Genomic DNA, 16,006 nt, shown 5'->3' with positions numbered 1-16,006 from the left:
CACGCCAACTATAAAGGGAAATGTTTGCTCTCATTACCTTGTATTGCGATACGCTATAAACTAATAAACTAGTATATAAATGAACACATTTTACTCAATGGCAAGCACTATGAAGAAAACGTGGTGTGTTGTGTTTGGGGGGTAAATTGGCTGGGATGATTAGGGAGGGTCTCTCTCCCACAGGTAAATTTGAAGAACAGGAGAAAAGCACTCCAGCTATAGCAAACAGCGAAAATGAAGACTAACGTAGAATTAAACTTGACGTTCTCAAGAGAGAAAAAAATCGAGGGTGGGTAATGGGAAATTCCCTACTAAATGACCGTCATTAGGGTTAAAGTTGCCAGAAATGTTCTCCCAATTCATTTTTATTCTACTTAAAACGCACGCACACTTAACACCCCAGGGTATTTTCATTTCTTGTGCAGAAATGAAGGATAAATAAAGGAGGTGGGTTTGGGGGCATATTTAATTCTCGTTTCTTTCTGGGTGACTCAGGTGGTTCAAGGTTGATATTTTGGGGTTTTTTTGCGCACTGGTCTTCGTTTCCTATGCATACGTGCATGCTCAGTCGTGACCGACTCTTCTACGGAGAAGGAATCAAACCTGTGCCCCCTTCAGTGAAAGTTCAGTTCAGTCGCTCAGTCCTGTTCAACTCTTTGCGACCCCATGAACCGCAGCACGCCAGGCCTCCCTGTCCATCACCAACGTGAAAGAGTGGAGTCCTAACCTCTGGACCGCCTCAAGATTTTGTTTTAACCAGTGATCCCTAGGACAGGCAACTGCACTGTTTCAAAACACCTGTTGTTTGAAGTCTTGGATCCGTTTTCTGAAGCTTTCTCAATAACACTTACTTGCTAACACACATTTTTGTTTTTTAAGTAAATGTGTGTTTAATTTTATTGACCAACTGGTTTCAGCTAATGTATGTGGCGCACCTTCTTTATTCATTAGATACTTGAAGCTGGGCAGGATACTGGGAATGGGATAAGCGCCTGAGATATGGTAAGCGATCACGGATGACCTAACTTAGCGGAGAAAAGTTGTAAAGCTAGACAAATATACAACTAATGTAGAAAGGAGGCTAATATAAATTAATACAGGAGCTGGAAGCCCAAGCCAACTACTGCCAGAAAGAGCGCAGAGAGAAAGCTGGGAGGCGCCAGCTGTGCGAGTTTCCACGGAAACACCTCTTCCTCGCCTCCCCGAAAGCTCCACCCTCTCACCACCGAGAGCAAATGACGGACGGGGGTGGTTCCGGCGCAGGCGCAGAGTGAGTCAGCCATCTGGAGCAAAGCCACAGGTTTTGGGCGGAGCTAAGGTGCGCAAGCGCCCTGCCCTCCAGCGCACGCGTCTCCCAGCATTCAGCGAGCGCGCGGGCGGCGGGCGCCTCGGTCTGGACATTCGCGATTTCTGAGTGGACGGAGGCTGCTGGCCGTTGCGCGGACACTGACGAGGTGGAGGCAGGGGCCGCCAGTGCGCACCCGCCAGCTATGAAGCCTCCTGCAGGTACAGGCTGTCTCTTGGTTGTGGCCCCGCTCGTCGGACCCGGGAGCCCCGTGCCCCTTCCCCGGGGTCGCCCCTGGGGCCTTAGAACGGAGCCAGTGACCCTCGAGTGACCTGGGCCCAGGCTGGGGATGGGGGTCGGCGAGCTTGGAACCCCGCCCCCTCGGTTGCCGAATGAATGATCCAGGTTTTTCAGCGCTTCACTCATTCAGCAAACTCCATTACTTCTCCTGAGGATGGGTCTGCCCTGAGGTGGACTCCAAGGGAGTTCTAGACTTAGTTCCATAGCCGGACGTTCGACAGGCAAAAAGCAAGCGGGGGCTTTAGACAGTGATCGGTGCCATGGTTGGTGGTGCTTCTTTAGGGAGGGCTGTCCTGGAGGGCTTCTCGGAGGAGGTGGCATTTCATTCAGCTTGGACTTGGTGGGGGAGAAGCAGCTGTCCCAGGTGGTGGGAACCGCGAGGGAGGCAAGCACACCAGTAAGACGTTTGGGGAGCAATAAGTCATTTTGGCTAGGGCACAGCTGCAGGTCCCTTTTATGTGAAGCACAATGGGGCACCACAGAAGGGTTTTCCTTTAGGGGAGCAATGTCACCTGCATACCAACCGTGTTTTAGGAAGTTGCCCAGGATGTTGAGTAGGGCCACCTCGAATTTCGTCTTGCCCGACCTATCCTGCCCCAGTTCTCTCTGCAGCCTATTGCAATGATGATGATAATTGTATTGATGATAATCATAATTACGGTTATTCAGGCCACAGGAAGGCAGGAATGTAGTCTGCTTTCTTTGGTGCAGGATTGTTAGATCAGAGACCTGGCATGTAGGTGACAGTGAATGTTTACAAACAAGCCTGCTCAAAGTTTTCAAACCCTGGCTCCACCAAAAGACTTTCCTGACAATTGCAGTTCACTCAGGTCTCCCACCTTTCCTGAGCTCCTGGAGCCCTCCTTTACCACCAACTTGAGTGCAGACTCACAGTCCCTCTTCTGCAGTTCTTGAAATCCAAATTATCCTGCAAAGATTTTCCCTAAGTTTGAAGCAGCCATTTGGCCAGAAAAATCTAACCTCTGTTGATTTAAGGGACTTTTTTTTTTCTCAGCTGGGGTGATTGTGTCTTCCTGTGGGACTCATGTCTGGGAATACTCCTGGCATTGAGTGGATGGGGACCAGGGGTGCTGCTCAACATTCCACAGTGCCCAGGATGGCCCCACACAGAGAATGATCCAGCCACAAGTGTTGTTGATAATACTGTTAAAAAAAAAAAAAAAAAAGCTGCCCAGAGACACCAAACACAGGCCTGAGCCAGCAGCTTCCTGCAAAGACACCCCCACCCTAATGTTTTGAAAAGCAGGGAGTTAAGGACGTTGTGGCCTTGCACCACTCCTGCCTGCCAGAAGGGGGGAATGAAGCATGGTAGAAGATTCCTGGAGCAGCCCCTTCTGCTTGCTTGTTAGGTGTCCTACACCCAGCTGGAGGGAAAGCCCAGGCTTTATTCATTAACTCAAGTAACTTGAGACAGGTATAGCCATTGCCAACCTACAGATGCTACAGGAATGCCATCAGGGGCCTCTCTGAGAAAGGGATGTAAAAAGGAAGACTGATATGGTAGGGTTCTGGGCAGAGGGGATAACTGTAGGAAGGCTCAGGAAACTTCTCAAAGAAAGCCTGTGTGGCCGGGCACAGAGAAATTGACCAAACCAGCTGGCCAAACCTGCTGTGCTGGACCCAGTAGAGTCTGGACCAAGTAGAGCAGGGGTCAGTGAACCTGTCTGTGTAGGGCCAAGTGGTTTACACTTGGCAGGCAGGCCACACAACTTCTTGGTCACAGCAGAATCACCTTTAGCTCAGGGGCTAGACAGAAACAGTTGTGACAGTGTTTGGCAACCACAAGTGTAGACTCTGATAAAGGGTTTGACCTTTAATCCTGAGTGGAGCCCTGAAAAGAGGGCAGGGCCCGACCACAGGGTGTGCAGATTTCCCCAAAGATGGGGTGAGCACCATCTGCTAGTTCACAGCATGGGAGCAGAAGTAGGCTGCTTGACTTTGAACCATCCCTATCGCTTGCTGGCTATGGGATCAGGCTATCTCAGGGTTCCCATCTGTGACATGGGGCAACCTAGAGTGCAGAGGACAGAACTGTCTTGGAACCCAGTGAAGGTAAGTACACCACAGAACACTGCCCAAAGATTTTTAAGTGACAGCTGTCAGTAGACACCAGACTCTCATCCAGAAAACTCTTGGTGGCGGGGAGGGCTGGGGGCTAGGGAAGTCTTAATTGTCAGGGCTTCCCCCTCTTTTAGAAAAGTAACAGTACACATGTCGCATTCAGGGAACTCGGGGTTCCACCCTGCAGGCAGGTGTTCTTTCAGTGAAACGCTGGTGTATGCTCAGCACTGATGACTTTGGGAGCTGAGTCTTCCTGCGGGGGCTGTCCTGGGCACTTTGGGGTGTTGAGCAGCATGCCTGACCCCAGTGATGCAGTGGTATCACTCCCTGATTGTGACAACCACAGTGTTCCCTGGGGGCAGGATCCCCTTATGCTTAAGGTCCAATTGCGCCACGTGTCCACACACAGCCCTGGGGTCTCCCCCAGCCCTATTACTCTGACCCTGATTGCGGGCTTGACACAGACTTGCTGAGTGTGGGGTCTGTCTCCTGGGTCCAGCCTGCACAGGGGATGCCCTGGACGTGGCAGCGCCGTGCTCGGCCGTGAACCACCTCCGATGGGACCTGAGTGCCCAGCAGATTGCCGAGCTTACCACCGAACTCATCGAGCAGACCAAGCGCGTGTATGACCGCGTGGGCGCCCAGGAGCCCCAGGATGTGTCCTACGAGAACACGCTCAAGGCGCTGGCTGACGTGGAGGTGTCCTACACAGGTGAGCCATGCCCAGACCTGGCAATGCCACCTCCTTCCCAGGGACCCAGTGGAGAGAGGCGCTGGCTGGGAAGGGCCCCTGATGGGCCCTGGTCAGCGGGAGGCAGCCAGGCCTGGCTGGCTTGCACCATCCCCCGGGGCCATGTCATCAGACCAGCTCACCTGCCAGCCTTGAAACTGGAGCCCCAGGGGTTGTTTGTTTCCTCCGAGTGGCTGAACTTGGTCCCCTTTGGTTTTCTGCCCCCTGCCACCTCCTTGTGCTCTGAGTAACCTGATGCCCTGGGGCGCCCTTCTCGTCACTCTGGAGTTCCTTTCCTTCCCTCCTCTCACCCATGAGGGTCTGTCCTACAGCTTTGTGTGGTCAGACAGATCCCCAGTCCGCCTCCCAAGCCCCCTCCGCAGAGGCTGACGAGGCAGAGAACAGTGAGCCAGGGAAACCCCTGTCTCTGCATCTCTGGGAAAGCTGTTTCTCTGAGAACCATCTAGAATCCCTGAACTCCGGCTGCAGGATCCTCACGTGTCCCTGATGCTGCATGGCGCTGGGTGTGTCAGGCCCGGCTGCATGCTCAGACTCCAGAGGGGCCACCCCATGGAAGCCAGTTTGCCATGGGCTCAGAGGTGGGGGCCATGGTGCAGGCAGTGGATCAAGAGCCCATAGGCCAGTTTTGCCCTCCAGTCACCTGCTGGGGTGGGGCAGACCTCAGTCTCCCCTCTCATCTCCGCAGGAGGCTCTGGAGGCTGGTTGGTGCAAATTCCCACCTTGGGTGTGACCCTGCCAGACAAGATCTAGTCCCTCCACCCCACTCCTGTGGCCTTTCCATCTCCCCTCAGTAGACCAAATTATAAAATTTTTTTACTTTTTTTTTTTTGGCTGTGCCGTGCAGCACGTGGGATCTAGTTCCTAGACCAGGGATTGAACCTGTGCCCCCTGCATTGGGAGTTTGGAGTCTTAGCCACTGGACCACCCGGGAAGCCCCTCCCCCTGCTTTGCTGGGTGTTGGGCTGTCTGAGTACAGGCTGAGCCCTGCCTGGTGCCCCTTCTCGCGCCCCCTTGGCCCAACCAGCCGCCTGGGCTAATCCCGCACTCTGCTGTTCTGTTGTCAGCTCAGTGCCGTCACAGCGTTCAAATCCCACATGTACAGAGGCCGCCTCTGTCCTTTTCATGGCTCGCTATCGGGCAGCTGGTGTCAGGGCCCCCTCAGACCCTCGTGTTTGGTCCAGTCAGCTGAGCAGGTCACCACCTCTGGAGGGTCTACTGTGCAGCTGACCTACCAGCCCTGGGATATTCTCAGTGGGCTGGGGCCGTGGAAGTCACCAAACCGTGATGGTACTTCAGGCCCCTCTCCCCCCTGCAAAGTACACACTTTTGAAAAAACTGCTCTGTTGAAGGGGGCTTCCGTGATGGTCTGATGGTTAGGACTCCACGCTTCCACTGCTGGGGGCGCAGGTTCAATCCCTGGTTGGGCAACTAAGTTACTGTATACCACTCGGTGGTATAAAAGAACTGTTGAGATACATTTCACATACCATGTAATCTGCCCACATGAAGCCTAGATTTCATTGGTTTTTGGTGTGTTTAGCATATACAGCCATCACCAGTATCTAATTCTAGAACCTTCCATCACCTCAAAGAGGTCCCCCCTCTCCATTAGCAGTCACTTCCTGACAGTGTGAACCCACTCTCTGTGTCTGTGGACTTGCCTGTTCTGGACATTTCCCATCAGTGGAATCACACCTCATGTGTCCTTCTGTGTCTGCTTCCCTTACTGAGCATCGTGTTCTCAGGGTCTGTCCCTGTGGTAGCGAGTGCCAGGGCTTCTCTCCTTTTCATGTCTGAGTGACGCTCCCGTGTGCAGAGGCACATGTGTGTCCAGTCGTCTGCTGACAGATATCTGGGTTGTGTCCACTGTTGGTCACTATGGATCACGCTGCTATGATGATATGTGGACAGTTTTTTGGGTGGACAGTGTTCTGCTCCTCTCAGGTGTCCACCTGGGAGAGGGGCTGTGGGTCACATGGTGACGCAGCGGAAGCGTGTGTTCTCACAGTCACCACACCCCCTCTATCTCACACACATGGTGCGCCTTGAAGTATAAAATTGTTGGTGCTCTGCAGCATGGCCATGGGCCTCCGGGGCCCTTTCTGGCGCTGAGTCCCTTCAGCCTCTCCTGGTCTCATCCTGCTCCCTGTTTCTGTCCTTGGCTTGAGGTTTCCAGAGCTGAGTGCCATCCCATCTGGACCATGAGTTCCTGAGGACGATTAACCACGCTTGTCTCTTGCCCAGGGCTTCACCTGCCCATTTCCCTGCAGGGCCATTCTCTCACCTGTACTGTCTCCCCATTTCAGTTCAGAGGAACATCCTTGACTTCCCCCAGCACGTCTCTCCCTCCAAGGACATCCGCACAGCCAGCACAGAGGCAGACAAGAAGCTGTCGGAGTTCGATGTGGAAATGAGCATGAGGCAGGACGTGTACCAGAGGATTGTCTGGCTGCAGGTGAGCGAGGGCCAGGCCAGAGTGTGGGCCTCCCGGAACAGGAGGCCCCGCCCCCTGGCTTCATGAGGTGGACAGAGCCCTGCAGGGGGCAGTGGGGCCGTTTCACCACCACAACATTAGAGACGTGACAGAGACAAGCGGGAGGGAGGAGAGGCGTGCAAGGCCTTCCCACACGCACATGTCATCTCACATCCCTGACCTTGCTGGGGTCACCTCAAGGGGATGTCCCATCTCCCACGTGAGGTGAAGGGACCAGTGACAGGTGTGTGCATTTCCTGCCTCCCTGGCGGTGCCGGCCGAGCACTGCTGCCCACGTCAGGGGACTGCAGGTGCTCCTCGCATGGCTGGTGGGGTGGTTCTTAGAACCTGCCCGACATGTCTGCCTTGGGACCAGGAAGGCCCTGGGGTATTTTGTGCAGACTCGGGAGCAGGGGCCTCAGAAAGCACAGGCAGTGTTTAACTGAAGTGTTTATTGAGACCATTGTAGGTTCACATGTAGTTGTAAGAAATTATTCAAAGAGGTCCCAGTTGAGCTTTGCCCGGTTGTCCCTGAAGTCACATTTTGTGACAGGTCAGTGTCACAGCAGGGTCCTAACATTGACACAGCTGCCCCATCACCCATTGCCCTGGAGGGGCCCCCAGCAGCTTTGGTTTGGGGCTGTCCCCAGTCACGCAAGGTCCTATGTGGACTTGAATCTGGTTCCCTGGGTCAGTGCTCGGGCCTGCAGTGCTGAGTCCTGTGATAACTGCTTTGTTAGGAAGTTTCGCTTTTCGGGAAACCTGTAAACCCCCTTCCAGCGCGACCGCACCATCCTACATTCCTTCCAGTGATGACGTCCTGCTTCTCCACAGCCTTACAGGCATTTGGCACTGTCTCTGGTTTTCTTATTCCAGGAGAAGGTCCAGAAGGACTCGCTGAGACCCGAGGCATCAAGGTACCTGGAGCGACTAATCAAACTGGGCCGGAGGAACGGGCTACACCTGCCAGAGGAGACACAGGAGGTGAGAGCCTAGCCTGTGATGGCCCTCATCCCCATGCCCAGGCCCAGCCCCGACCCTGTCTCAGGGCCCAGGGCCCAGGGGAGCCGGCTCTTTCCTCAGCTCCCCTCCTCCTTGTTCCTGAACCCAGGCTGGTCAGTTTCTATTTCTGAAAACTAGAGGGACTCTGAATGAATAGTTTAGGTCCCTTAAGATGGCCAAAGCTTAGATTCCCCAGGGCTGAGAGTGGTGGTCTCTATGGGGCACCCCTGCTTCCAGGTCCTTCACTGATCACTGGGAAGCAAGAACAGGGGACAAGGGTCTAGGCTTCAGATATCTGAGCTCAGCACAACCCCTGGGGAACCCCAAATCTAGAACCCCCACTCTTTCCATTCCCTTGGACTCTCACAACAGTCTTCTTCCATCAGAAAATCAAGAGCATCAAGAAGAAGCTGAGTCTCCTGTGCATCGACTTCAACAAGAACCTGAACGAGGACACGACCTTCCTGCCGTTCACACGCGAGGAGCTGGGTGCGTGCAGGTGCACAGGGTGATGGGCAGGGGAGGGGAGCATTCCCTGGGAGGGCCTTCTTCACCGCGGGCACTCCGGGAGTTTGGAGCCCAAGGTCCTGGATCCTTCCTTGGGGAGGGCCGGGGTCTGTCTGCTAAGATTCTGCCCTACCCTGTTCTGTGAAGTATGATCCTTTAACCTCATGGTGTCCTCCTAGTCTGGCTGTGTATGGGGGCTTGAAGGCCTGGGGCCTGGGAGGTTTTCTCAGCTTCTGTCTTCTTCCCTAAATGCCTTATTTTGAAAACTTGGCGCCTGTGGGAAAGTGGCGAGAATAGTACCAGGGAGACCCCATGTGTGCCCCGGGCCTGGCCTCCCTATGTGTGTGCGGTTCCTGTGGTGGGGCTTCCAGACCCGTCACCAGGGATGGTGCCTCCTGTGCCCCCAGGTGCAGGCCCTCTCGGGATGAGGTCCCTACCCATCCTGATGACTGGCTTTACATTTCTGGCCCCAATCAGCTCAAGTTAAGCCTCACTTTCCATTCTGACCTCTCCAGATGCCTTCCCTGTTGACAGATATGCTTCCGTTTTACCCACACTGACAATTTTGCAAAATCCAGGCAGGTGGGCAATGGCCTGTGAGCCCTGCCCGAGGGTCCGATGGTGCTGTCACATACACTGTGATACTGCCTGGGCCTCTGGTCAGTAGGGACTCAGGGACACAGATGTGCTGTGTCCTGAGCAGGAGCTTCAGGTCCATCACGCTGACCTCTGCCACTCTGACTTTTTGTCCCCACTGTTGTGTCCCAGGAAGCAAGGCCCATGTGGCTCCGAAGGTTCTCAGGCCAAAGGGCCATCCCAGGCCTCTGGAGTCCACTGTGCTATGGGGCTGCTTTTCTGCCCACTGTCCAGCTCAGGGCCCGGCTAGTTCGGCCTGGCCTCCTGGGCAGGAATGTGAACCCCCAGCGCATGGAACAGCCACTCAGAGCCCCGGTGACCGGTCTCACGGGGCTGGGATGGCAGCTGGACATGTGTGGCCGCCTGGCAGCGTTTCAGTCCCAGCTGAGCAGGCGCTGTGCCGGGTCATTTCTCCGGGTTGCGAAAGGCTTTGGAGAGTCACTTTACAGGAACGTAGGTAGTGCGCTGTGTCTCTGTTTTCTTCCCCACCCCAGCCTCTAGAGAGAGTCGTGTATACATGTATAAAACCCTGTATTTTTCTAAGTCCCCATCCTGGGGCTAAACTGACTTCCACCCAGCATTGCCTCTGTAGTGTCGGCTGTTTTCCCCTCATGATCAGTCATTTCTCCCAAGAATCCTGATGGCTCTAGCTCCTCGCAGTCAGTGGCTCGTGTCCTGTCCCTGTCTTAGTGGGTGTCCTCCCGCATGTCAGAACTAGCCCCCCACAGCCCCGGCCATGTCCTCACATCTACGGGCTTCCAGGCCCTGGTCTGTCCACTGGGGGTGTCCTTGCTGTCCTCACTTTTAGATGCTCATTGTCCCAGTTTGGCCCCTTCGAATGGACGCGTCCCTGTAGTTCTTAAAGCACCTCCTGTTGGATATGGACTGAGCTGGGCTCGCTGTGTCCTCTCCCTGGCCTGGCCCCAGCAGGATGGTTGGAACTGAGGTCTGCCTTGCCAGGGAGCTGTTGCTCCCGGGTCCCTCAGTCACCCGGAGCTGGGAAACCCACCTGGCAGGTTCCACCTCCTGCTGTGACCTCTCACCCAGGAAGGACATGGGAGGAGGTGGCAGTCCACGCTGTCCCAGGGTGGCACCTGTTCTGGGGTGCAGACCGACCTGGGGTGACAGGACACAACTCAACCTCCCCCTCCCTGAGGGCATCCTGAGGGAGCAGACCTCTGAGGTGGGAGAGCCCTCAACATTGCTCCTCCGGGTTGCAGACGCATGCAGAGAGCATGGGGAAGCCCAGCCTGCCATCTCATTCCTCACCTCCCATCCACGGTGGCTTCCACCCCTCCCACCTCAGCTGGGCGGCCTGCCAGTCCCCTCAGAGCCCCCAATTTGGCCCCCACAGGAGGGCTCCCTGAAGACTTTCTAAATTCACTGGAGAAGACCGAGGATGAGAAACTGAAGGTCACACTCAAGTACCCGCACTACTTTCCCCTCCTGAAGAAATGCCACGTGCCTGAGACCCGGAGGAAAGTGGAGGAGGCCTTCAACTGCCGGTGCAAGGAGGCAAGGAGCCACGCCACTGCACAGTGCCCAGCGGGGCCCAATCTCAGCCTGCCCTCTCAGCGCCCCTGGGTCTGGCTCAGCCCCAAGGGCTGTTGAGTCTGCCAGGCCCAGGGCTGGCCTGGATGGGAGGGGTTGGCACTTCCTTCTCCTGGCCATGAACTTGACTGGGGCAGTCCTGGGTTAGGACCTTGGTGCTGTGGAGACGGCACTGCTGGCCACCAGCTCCCAGCCCCTCATCTTCTGGACATTCGCTGACAGCCTCCGGGTATAGTTAGGTTTCCTGTTCTGTTGTGAACAGGCCTATTTCTCCTTGTAAATGAACCCGGTCGATGTCGCTCTGTGTCTGTCCCACAAGCTGGGGAGGCTGAGTGAAGCCCTCAGGTGCTGGCAGAGCCCTGAGCCCAGGGAGGCCCCGTTGGTTATAAAGACTATGTGTTACAACAGGACCAAGTGCAAAGAAATCCAGGCAGTGGGGGTTGGGCGGGGGGGTCGTGGGGGCATTAGCCATGGCTGCCAGGAACCTGAGAGCCCTCCCGCGGACACCTGGCCTATGGCTCCAGTGCTACCGTCTATCTGTCCGTCTGGGCTCTAGGAGAACTGCGCTATTCTCAGGGAACTGGTGAGGCTGCGGGCTCAGAAGTCCCGTCTGCTGGGGTTCAGCACGCACGCCGACTATGTGCTAGAGATGAACATGGCCAAGACCAGCCAGGTGGTGGCCACTTTCCTAGGTAACCCCGCCCCCTCGCCCCAGGTGCCTGGGGGGAGGTGTGAGGGCTGAGGACCACCTCAACTGGACGAGGTGCTGCCTGCGAGCCCCACTCGTCCACCCTTGAGGGTCCCATGTGGGATGAGTGGTGGGGGCTGGGGCCGGCCCAGGAAGGTAGCTGAGCCTCACACAACCCCTATCACCCACAGATGAGCTGGCACAGAAGCTGAAGCCACTTGGGGAGCAGGAGCGGGCTGTGATCCTGGAGCTGAAGAGGGTGGAGTGTGAGCAGCGCGGCCTGGCCTTCGATGGGCGCATCAACGCCTGGGACATGCGCTACTACATGAACCAGGTGGAGGAGACGCGTTACCGTGTGGACCAGAATCTACTCAAGGAGTACTTTCCCATGCAGGTGGTGACCCGCGGGCTGCTGGGCATCTACCAGGAGCTCCTGGGCCTCAGCTTCCAGCTGGAGGAGGGCGCCGCCGTGTGGCATGAGGATGTGGCACTCTATGCCGTGCGGGATGCAGCCTCGGGCAAGCTCATTGGCAAGTTCTACCTGGACCTCTACCCCCGGTGTGTGTATGGGGGACCCGTCAGCCAGGCTGGGCTGGGCACCCTCTCCACCCACCCCCAGCGGTCAAGACTGACCCTACGTCCCCGGTCCCCACCCAGGGAAGGCAAGTATGGGCATGCGGCCTGCTTTGGCCTGCAGCCAGGCTGCCTACGGAAGGATGGGAGCCGCCAGATCGCCATCGCTGCCATGGTGGCCAACTTCACCAAGCCCACACCCGATGCGCCCTCCCTGCTGCAGCACGATGAGGTGGAGACCTACTTCCACGAGTTCGGCCACGTGATGCACCAGCTCTGCTCCCAGGTGGGTGGGGGAGGGGAGGGCAGGGCGTGGTAGTCTATAGGCAGGTTGATACCAGCTTCCATCCCTGAACCCCATGCACTGGATGTGTGAACAACAGCAAGGGATGTCCTTGTGGCTCCGGAAGCTGGGAGCCCTGGGTAAAGGCATTAAAGGCATAAGCAGAGCGATTCCCTACGTGTTAAGTCCCAGGGACTTTCCTCATCAGGCCTCCCAGATGAGCGTGCATCCCCAGGACCTGGCAACAGATGTGCTTGTGCTTGGCCCTCTCGCAGTCAGCCCTCAGCCTGAGAGCCGTGCTCACACGAGCTGCCTCGGAGCGTGAGGGGGCAGTTCAGAACAGCTCACCAAGCTGTGTGGCCATCCCAGTGCCCTGTTCTGGGAATTTTCTATCACCCCAAAAATGTCCCTCATGCACCTTAGCTATCATTACCCCAAACCCCTCCCCGCCAGCCCCTGACAACCAGGAACCCACTCCCTGTGTCTGCGGATCTGCCTGCTCTGGACGTTTCCCATCAGTGGAAACGTCCCATCACACCCTGTGTGTCCTTCTGTGCCTGCTCCTCTCACTGAGCGTCGTGTTCTCAGGGTCCATCCACACGGTAGTGAGTGTCAGGGCTTCTCTCCTTTTCATGGCTCAGGGATGCTTCCAGGTGTGGAGGGACCTCTGAGCAGAATCTTTTGACTTTGAAGTTGTTAAATGTTTCCTCGCACGTTTTGCAGATTCTTCTCTAACTCAAGACACAGAGTTTCTTCTCCATTTTCTTCCTGTTAGTTTAGTAGTTGAGCTCTTCATTTTGGTGTTATTGTCTTATGGTGTGAGGGTGGGGGTCTCCGAGCCCTCGCCCCCACCACCTTTAGCCCCCTTCACGCCCCTCCCCTTGTGCAGCTTCCTTGTGATCCACTCAGGGATGGCTTTCTGTCCCTGGACCACTCCTCTGCCAGTGACCCTCATGGCTCTCTCGCAGCCGTCATGTCTTTCTCAGTATAGCTGTTCTCAGTGTTAAGGCAGTTCTGTGCTATAAAGTCGCCGTGAATGTGGAGGGAGTGGTTACTGAGCCACTACCCCTGCAGACAGTGCAGAGCCAGGCTCCCATGAGTCTTTGTCACGTGAGTCACTTCAGGACTGATCCTCACTCAGCTTCATGTGCTCTGTGTTTCTATTTAATGACAGCTGGTCTGATACCAGCTGTTGGTTCAGTCATGCGGAGCCCCTGGCTGGCAGGGCTGTGACCCTTACCTGGACAAAGCTCATCTGATACTTGCACTATCTCCGTGAGCACCTCACCGCCTTCTCGCTCCCCAGACACTGGATAGTACTTCAGCCCTACACTGGGGGCGCCGTCTAGAACAGAGAAATCACCCCCAGCCACGTGAGAATGCACACATGGGGCAGTCAATAAACTGTGAGAAGGACGCTTGTTGCAGTTGGTGCTGGAACCCAAAAGGCAGGGGTCCAGTGACCCAGGTGCCAGTGGCATCTGACTGCCTCCCTGGGTCCCAGGAAGAACGTGCCAGGTCACTCAGCCCACCTGGCCCTGTGTCTGCCAGGCCTGGGTTCCAGCCATACTGTCAGGTACTGTGTCTTCAGAAAGAATGTCAAGATGCAGGAAAGAGGAGAAAGGAGCTCCTGCCGTTGCCGGCCACCTAGATCTGCTGCGTCTAAGGCTCTGGGTGGGGAGGGGCGCTGTGGCCTGCTGGACGGCAGCCTCCCTGCGTGCCAGGTTGGTCGGGGTCTGGGTCCTCCCACAGTTCCCCCCCGCCCCCCACAGGCCGAGTTTGCCATGTTCAGCGGGACGCATGTGGAGCGGGACTTTGTGGAGGCCCCGTCACAGATGCTGGAGAACTGGGTGTGGGAGGCAGAGCCTCTGCTCCGGATGTCCCAGCACTACCGCACGGGGAGCTCCATCCCCCAGGAGCTGCTGGACAAGCTCATCAAGTCCCGCCAGGCCAATACAGGTGCGATGGGGGAGGAAGGAGCCGCCCAGACCCCACACACCCAGCACCCCACCGCCTTCCTCCCCTCCCCCCGGGGGAAGGGGTGCGGACACACACCCAGCGCCCCATCTCCCCACCCCCACCTCCCCCCCAGGTCTTTTCAACCTGCGCCAGATCGTCCTGGCCAAGGTGGACCAGGCCTTGCACACGCAGACAGCCGCAGACCCAGCCAAGGAGTACGCCCGCCTGTGCCAGGAGATCCTTGGGGTCCCCGCCACGCCAGGTAGCCGTGCTCCAGCTGGGCGCCTTAGGGGCCAGGGTGGTGGCCTCTGCCCAGGTGGGGAAGGTTATCTAGAGACGTATGAAGCCTGTTTGACAGGCTTCAGCCAGGGCCCAGGAGGAGCCACTGACCTCTGGGCTCATCCTACCACAGTCCTTGTGCCTGTTGCTCCAGCTGTGGCGCGTGGGGGCCATGGTGAGCTGGCGGCTCTGCACATGCTTTGTGAGAAGCCCAGGGGGTCAGGAAAGGGTTTGTACCCGGATGTATGAGTAGTGGAGGTTTGAACATGCGGATGTTGATGTATACACAACGTTCACTCCTCTGTGGGCCTCTAAGATGGCCTTCAGGGAGTGCGGTAACCAGTGTGCTCCCCACTGTCCACGGTGAGCCCTGGCTCATCAGAGTCTGAGCAGCCAACCTTGTAAGGTGCTCTGGGTGAACCCTTGTGAGCTTGAGCAGAAAGTAGGCAAAGACATTTTTCTCTGTGAGTTGCCCACAAGACCCCCATTTTCTAGAAGTGTTAGACCAGTTCCCCTCCTGTGGCCTGGGCCTCGGACGGGGCTGCTTCAAGGCCCTTCTCTCGGGAAAAATCCTGAGGGGGCCCAGGGGCCATGACCAGAGCCTCTCTGTGTCCATCCTAGGGACCAACATGCCTGCAACCTTTGGCCACCTGGCAGGTGGCTATGACGCCCAGTACTATGGCTACCTATGGAGTGAGGTGTACTCTGCTGACATGTTCCACACACGCTTCAAGCAGGAGGGTGTCCTGAGTGGCAAGGTGAGAGGCCAGCCTGGGCCCCTTGGCCCTGAGGGCTGCTGCCCCCCACGCCCCCAGACTGGGTGTCCTTCCTCCCTGGTGATGCCGAGGGCCCCTCAGAGCTAGGGAGGGGTGCGCGACCCTCCTCCAGCCCCGCGCCCTCTTGGCAGGTTGGCATGGACTACAGAAGCTGCATCCTGAGGCCGGGCGGCTCCGAGGACGCCAGTGTCATGTTGAAGCTCTTCCTGGGTCGTGATCCCAAGCAGGACGCCTTCCTCCTGAGCAAAGGGCTGCAGGTGGAGGGCTGTGAGCCGCCAGCCTGCTGATGGCACAGGGCTCTGGCTCCCCACCCTGGCGGGCCTGGCCGCGTGCTACCTGCCCAGGTGCCTTAGTGCCCAGTTGGGGCAGGTGGGGGACTCTAGCCCAGGGACGTGGCAGGGGAGGGGTTGCGTGTCCCTCCCCCTGTGCCCCCCCGCCCCCCCCACCCAGTCCCTGTATCCCCATTGGCCCACGTGGGCTGAAAGGTCTCCACCTGGAGGTGTCTGGAAAGTCTCCTGTCTAGTCAAGACTCCTCTTTGTTGCACTAATGCAGCCCTTTCCTGGGAGTTTCCCTAGTTAAAAAACAATTCTTTGAAATGCAGCCATTAAAAAAAAAAAAAAGACTCAGTCCTGATCTCTGCCTGCCTCCCTCCCACCGCAGGAGCAGTTCTGTGGCTGATTTGTTGTTTTTTGTTTGTTTGGAGTTTTTTGGCCTCGCCTTATGACATGCGGGATCCTAGTTCCCCAACCAGGGATTGAACACGTGCCCCCTGTGTTTGAAGCAGAGTGTTAACCTCTGGACTGCCAGGGAAGTCCCTGATCCAGTATAGACGGGCAACACAGGGAGTGGGTCTGGCCTGG

General features: G+C 56.7%; 1 protein-coding gene across 1 annotated transcript; it reads left to right on the top strand.

The window, feature by feature from the left end:
• The first annotated feature begins 1,381 nt into the window (after positions 1 to 1,381).
• THOP1 (thimet oligopeptidase 1) lies at positions 1,382 to 15,684 on the top strand. The gene is made up of 13 exons (XM_068980538.1): positions 1,382 to 1,506; positions 4,167 to 4,379; positions 6,725 to 6,873; positions 7,768 to 7,875; positions 8,280 to 8,382; positions 10,391 to 10,551; positions 11,144 to 11,279; positions 11,467 to 11,833; positions 11,933 to 12,134; positions 13,904 to 14,090; positions 14,224 to 14,352; positions 14,991 to 15,127; positions 15,277 to 15,684. The coding sequence occupies exons 1-13, from the start codon at positions 1,491 to 1,493 to the stop codon at positions 15,430 to 15,432; spliced, it is 2,064 nt and encodes a 687-aa protein (XP_068836639.1). The 5' UTR covers positions 1,382 to 1,490; the 3' UTR covers positions 15,433 to 15,684.
• Positions 15,685 to 16,006: the final 322 nt, after the last annotated feature.

The sequence above is a fragment of the Capricornis sumatraensis genome, chromosome 9 (assembly GCF_032405125.1).
Source record: "Capricornis sumatraensis isolate serow.1 chromosome 9, serow.2, whole genome shotgun sequence".
Lineage (NCBI taxonomy): Eukaryota > Metazoa > Chordata > Mammalia > Artiodactyla > Bovidae > Capricornis > Capricornis sumatraensis.
Note: the sequence above shows the minus strand (reverse complement) of the source record. Positions and strands in the feature narration are given on the sequence as shown.

What these genes read in the sequence shown, in the direction of transcription:
- THOP1 (XM_068980538.1), top strand. An exon ending in TGCCAGAGGAGACACAGGAG is followed by an intron (nt 7,876 to 8,279) that starts GTGAGAGCCTAG and finishes TTCTTCCATCAG; the next exon opens with AAAATCAAGAGCATCAAGAA. An exon ending in TGGGGTCCCCGCCACGCCAG is followed by an intron (nt 14,353 to 14,990) that starts GTAGCCGTGCTC and finishes TGTCCATCCTAG; the next exon opens with GGACCAACATGCCTGCAACC.